Source organism: Rhinopithecus roxellana, chromosome 20 (genome assembly GCF_007565055.1).
Source record: "Rhinopithecus roxellana isolate Shanxi Qingling chromosome 20, ASM756505v1, whole genome shotgun sequence".
In the NCBI taxonomy this organism is placed as follows: Eukaryota; Metazoa; Chordata; class Mammalia; order Primates; family Cercopithecidae; genus Rhinopithecus; species Rhinopithecus roxellana.
The window spans coordinates 78,595,272-78,601,271 of NC_044568.1; the positions used below are offsets into that span (position 1 = coordinate 78,595,272).

The window sequence follows — 6,000 nt, forward strand, 5'->3', positions numbered from 1 at the left end:
AGCTACTCAAGAGGCTGAGGCAGTAAGTACTGAAGGACTGCATGAGCCCAGAAGGTTGAGGCTGCAGTGAGCTATGATCATGCCACTGCACTCCAGCCTGGGTGACAGAGTGAGACCCCGTCTCAGACAAAAGAAATGAATTGGAACCTTTTAGAGTTCATCTTGCCCGGAGTCTTGTGGGGAGAAATGCTGGTGTGTGCTTTGAGATCCAGTCTGTCTGTCGTGCTTTCGCTCCGTGATGAGAGCTCTCTTCCTCTCCCTCTTCCCTTTCTATATGCTGCCTGCTTTTATTTCGTTCTTTGTTTTTCCATTATTTTGCTTTATGTTCCGTTTGCTGTTCTGTTTTATTTTGGCCTGACTTAGAAAATAAAAAACTAAACTGGAATCACGTTGAACAACAACAACAAAAAATTATACCATGCTTCCCGGGCCCCAGGCTGCTGTCAGACTCTTAGCTTGATATGGCATCGTGAGCACCTCCTGCCGTGGCTTGGGGACCCCCAGCTCTGTGCAAATGAGAATTTGCTCTCCAAGCAGGATGCCCACTCTTGTCTTCTCAATGTTTTTAAACACCCGGCATCTGAAGTGCTGGAAGATGTTTTCCACAATGAATTCCAGCTGCATCTGGTGTTTCTGTTCAGGCAGGTTCATCATTGGAAGGTAAATGGGCCAGCGTGTGTCTGCAGGATTTTGAGAAGCACCAAGGGCTGGGCATGGTGGCTTATGCCTGTAATCCCAGCACTTTGGGAGGCCGAGGTGGGCGGATCACTTGAGGTCAGGAGTTTGAAACCATCCTGGCCAACATGGTGAAACCTCATCTCTACAAAAATACAAAAATTAGCCGGATGTGGCAGCAGACGGCTGTTGTCACAACTACTCGGGAGGCTGACGCACGAGAATCACTTGACCCCGGGAGGTGGAGGTTGCATTGAGCCAAGATCACGCCACTGCACTCCAGCCTGGGCAACAGAGTGAGACTCCGCCAAAAAAAAAAGCACCAAGAAAAGAAATTGCTGCCCTAAGAATAACTGCATTGGGTGGAACCTCGCCTGCCTTCGTCCTGGCGTGGTTTCTCAGTGGCCGCCGCCGGGAAGCTCGGGACAGTAATGGCCTGAGTAACCACAGCAGCCCCTTGGTGGGTGCTGGCTCAGCACTTTGAGGAGGAGGAGGAGGCAGGCCAAGGTTTTGTTTTGGTTTTGCAAGCTGAAAAGTTCTACAGAATTTCCTTTTTTCCATTCTTTTTTTCTTTTAAATATTGCAGTGGGTTTCCTCTTGGGTAAATGTCATCAAATGTATGCTCTGGAAATGGCCTGACATTACGAGCACACCCAAGCCCATTTACTTTCTAAACAAGTATTTATTATCAGGCAGGCCTGAGATTTGCCCACACATAAATCCTGTCAGCCAGATGTCTGCACCCAGGAACTGTGCTTTCATAACCCACATGCTGATTTTGCACAGGCCCTGAATTTTCCCCTCATATCACAAGTCAGGGTAACCCTAGGCCCTGCTGCATTTTCCCCAGGCCTAGGTCAGACTGGATTTTGCAGGTTCTGTGTCCCCAAAAGGAGTGAGTGGAGCCATGCTGAGCCCTCACACCAGCCAGCCACCTCCCACCTAGCTCACCAGGGACGCAGTTCAGGATGGGAGCAGAGGGCACAGCGCAACGGGATGTCTCAAGGGCTCAGTGTGTTTCTGGTTTTTCTCCCCCAATCCAGATGCCCCCATGACTCCAGAGCTGCCTAAGCCTCACCTTCCTGACCAGTTGGTAATCGTCAACGAAACGGAAGCAGACTCCAAGCCCAGCAAGAACATGGCCAGGAGCACAGCCGTGGAGACAGCCAGCCTATCCCCCAGCCTCGTCCCTGCCCAGCAGCCCACCATTTCCCTGCTCTGCGAGGACACGGCTGACACGCTGAGCGTCGAGTCGCTGACCCTCGTCCCCCCAGTTGACCCCCACAGCCTTCGCAGCCTCACCGGCATCCCCCCACTATCCACACCATCCGCCGCCTGCACGGAGTCCCTGGGCGAAGAGGCTGCATGTGCTGAGCCTGTGGGCCCCGCTGAGGACTGAATCAGTGCCGGGGCCTCCCTTTGTGTGTGTGGCCCTGCTGGTAGGGACCCCAGTGCCGCTGACTGGCAAGACATGCTGGGAGCACCCATCGTTCTCTGCGGCCCCCAGCAGCCATCTCAGCCACCTATCCCTGTGCTCCCCTGAATGGGAAGAAGGCCATGTTGCCCCTGAATTCCTTTTTCACTTTGCATCTCTTCACATGCAGGCTGGGACCAGCGGAGACACCCCGGCGAATGTAGATGACTGCATGGGCCACCTCAGGGAGCTGCCTGGGCTCCGTGTCTCTGAGCCCCGGTGGCAGGACCCACTGGCACCTCTTGCTTCCTCTGTCATATGGCTCCTCTGTCACCAGCCCCAGTGTGCACAGAAGAATTGGACCAGGTCACTGTACGTAGAAATTTATAGAAAAGCAGACTTAGATAAACATCTCCTTTGGATATTTATTTCCGCTTTTGGCAGCAGGTGAACATTTATTTTTAAAACTTCTAGTTAAAAAAAGAGTCCAAAAACATCAGCACTACGGTTTGATGTCATTTGAAAAGTGTAATAATACAGTTAAGATTTCATTATCATTTTCACTGGACCTTTCCTGATGTCTTAGAGTTCTTAGTGTGGCTTTTTCCATTTACTTAAGTGATTCTTTGTTACTCACTAACTCTGCAAACCTGTGGAATAATGAAGTACCTTCCTGGAAAGTTTAGGTTATTTTTTAAACAAAAACAAGGGAGATACATGTATTCTCAGGTATACACAGAGCTGAGAGGGCTGGACGGTTTTCTGCCGTAGCAGCCGAGAGGCCTCCCATCATGGAAAGAGTTCTCCAGGAAAAGAAAGAATGTAGCCAGCTCCCCACTCAGGACGCTTCCTCATTTCTCTTCACCAAAACCAAACACAGACAGCTTCCAGCATCTTCTTCAGTGTTGCCATCTCTAAGAAGGAACCACTTGGGACCGTGAAGACTCCAGACCCTGTGGCCATGATGGAAATCAAAGGAAGCCACCCTCAGCGTCACCTGCCACTCGACTGTGTGTGCCCACGTGTGCCGAGAGATGGCCCAGAGCCAGTTCCCCTCCAGCTGCAAGGGCGTGGTGTCCCCAGAGCTCTGAGTCTGCCACTGTCCCTCTCTGCTACTGCTGCTGGTCTGAAAATTAAAACCCCATGGTTCCCTTCCCCATTCGGGCTGGGTGTGTACAGGCAAGGACCCAGATGCATCAGACACAGCTCCCAAAATGTTCCTTTCTACTCGGCCAGCTTGGGAGCCGGACACAGCACTCATGGCCCGGGTTGTGATCCACCCTCCCCAGGTCCACCAGGGCCAGCGGCCCCTCACCTCTCTAGTCACTGGTGAGACCTTCCACAACTTTCCTCCAGACCTGCCCGCATATGTGCCCACCAGGGGCGTTAGGTGTCCGCCGGAGCCTGGCCATAGGGTAGCCTGGGGAGCCGCGCTGAGATCTTTTGCCACCTGCGTTTTAGAGGAACACAGTCTCTATCTCCTCCGCCAAGCCAGCTGTCCCGGCAAGGCCTGCCGAGGGCAGTTTTCAGCCTCCTGAAGGAAACACAGTCCTGCCAAGGAGGGGGAGTGGTGCCCATGGGGGCAGGCCTCAGTCTTCAGAAGCCATCCGAGTAGCTGTGCCCAACCAGCCTTCAGCCTTCATGGGTCATCAGAAGCCCTCCGGGTAGCCATGCCCACCCAGCCTTCATGGATCATCAGAAGCCTTCTGGGAGGCTGTGCCCACCCAGTCTTCATGGGTCATCAGAAGCCCTCTGGGTAGCTGTGCCCACCCAGCCTTCATGGCTGCAGGTACAAGGACCTTTGCTTCAATAGAGAAAAGACACAGCTCAGAAAGGGGGCCACGTGGGCAGAAACCCCAAGGAAGGACAAACTGTGACCACCGTGGCCATGTGCAGAGTCCCTGGAAGAGAAGGAAGGCAGAGTAGGGCGGGGGAAGACCATCATGGGGAGAAGGACCACAGCATCAGGAGACGGGATACCCCATGCCCAGCAGGCAACCTGTGTGTTGCTTAATTTTGTAAGAGCAAGAGGGGTGGAGAGGATCAAGCTGGCCCTGGCTGAAGCTGGCTAGCCCCTGAGACATGCACTTCTGGTTTTGAAATGATTCTGTCTATGGAGCAGCAGAAACTAGAGAAGGCAAGTAATTGCCCCGCCCCAAGGCGTGACCGGGAGGAACAGCCTGCAGCTCACTCCGTGCCACACGGGTGGGCCACCAGCCTGCCATCAGAAGTCTCTGGGCTCCAGCTGGCCTTGTGAACACTGAGCACTGAAGGAGAGAGGTCTTGGCCAGGGCTGGACAGCATGCCCGGGAGGAGCAGCAGAGGATAAAAGACACTGCTCAGGGCAGGGCTTCTACCCTGCGTCCCTGGCCAAGGACAGGGCAGTCCCCTGTGCAGGCTTGCAGGGTCACTCTCAGGGGCCTCTTTCAGCTGGGGCTGGCGACTTGCCTCTGGGGGACACCTCCAGGTATGTGGGGTGAGGATTCCCAGGGCTCCCAGAAGCTTTTCTTATGTAAGGAGGTCTGGGAGCCCATTGGAGGCCACCAGCCATTTTGGCTCCAAAGGACCCCACCTCACCCGGGTCTCAGCGGCAGTGGGCACAGCTATGTCTTCAGGAGCTCCCTGCAAACCTCATAGCTGGGGCGCTCCCAGACAGGCCAGTCCAGATGAGACATGCTGGGTCCCTGGCATCCGGAGGAAGAACCAGGAGGGTGAGAAGGCCCACAGTGGGGGCTGTGGCTTCTGACACTCAGGTCATAGCCTCAGAGGTCTGAGGTCAGCCCCCACAGATCCATCTGGCCCGCCCCCCAAGTCCATGCAGAGAGCACTTAGAGTTATGGCCCGGGCCCTGGTCCACCCTTCCCCTGTGCACCATCTGGCTTGGTTTGCCAAGTCAGGGAGCAGGGCAGGCCGCAGGAACTCCCAAACCTTGGCTTTGAATGTTGCTGTGGAGGTGTGCTCATCCCTTTCTGGACGTGGGAGGTACCTGTCCCAGCAGGTCAGATGAGGCCAGCTGAGGTGCTCCCCCAGGCAGAAGGGCCAGCCTCCTCCATGGCCTAGGGTTGGGAGGAGAGGCCTCCGTGAGCAGCCCCTCCTCTGCCACCCTCCCACCCTGGTCCCTCTCCCCCAGCCTTGGCAGCCTCCCATGACCCAAGCACTGGTGTTCACAAGCAACCCAAGGGGCAGGTGAAGAACAGCGCTGCCAGACATGCGCTGGATTCCTCTAAGGTCTCTGAGATACACCGTTTTTTAAAAAGGCGTGGGGTGAACTGATTTTGATCTTCTTGTCTAGATGCAATAAATAAATCTGAAGCATTTCATGTAGTCATCTTGACATTGGGCATACACTGTACGAGTTCCTTATGTTTCCTTGAGCTGAAAATATGTAAATAATTTTTGTCTCAGTGAGGACCGAGGGTTGGAAAACCTCAATGCCTCTGAGCCTCGGGACCGCTCTAGGGAAGTACCTCCTTTCGCCAGTGTGACTCATGCTTCATGGGTACTGAACACGAGGGTGGAAATGAAAACTGGAACTTCCTTGTAAATTTAAACTTGGCAATAAAAGAAAAAAAGTTACCAAGAATGTAGCGTGCTGCTCCTGGGGGCTGTGGCAGGAGGCCGTGGCCTGGTACAGGGGAAGGTTCCCAGCCAATGACCCCTCATCCCGGTGCAGCCGCTTGGCGGGGGTGTGGTGGCTGGAGCCCCTCCCTCTCCCTCCTCCCTGCGCCAAGTTCCCTCCCATCCCTGGGTTCCTAAAAGGTTGTCGGGGCTTATACTAACCGGAGACTGGGAATAACTGCTCAGGGGCAGTCGGCCCCATCAGGAAGTGTCCCCGCCCTACCTCTGCTGGGTGCAGGGAGCGTGGTCCACATTCTGCATCTTTTCCCTGTTGGGCAGGTGGCTGCCCATCC

At 54.5% G+C, this 6,000-nt stretch overlaps 1 protein-coding gene across 5 annotated transcripts in view; it reads left to right on the forward strand.

Annotated features, from left to right (window-relative positions):
• Positions 1-5,665, forward strand: part of CLEC16A (C-type lectin domain containing 16A) — a 239,121-nt gene extending 233,456 nt beyond the window's left edge. For 4 of the 5 annotated variants that reach the window (XM_010370239.2, XM_010370240.2, XM_030925091.1 and 1 more), the window contains one exon: positions 1,719-5,665. In XM_010370239.2, the coding sequence (XP_010368541.2) occupies positions 1,719-2,074 (356 nt within the window). In that variant the 3' untranslated portion in view covers positions 2,075-5,665. The remainder of the gene's footprint in view (positions 1-1,718) is intronic. The other variant, XM_030925089.1, reaches the window with a different exon arrangement.
• Positions 5,666-6,000: the final 335 nt, after the last annotated feature.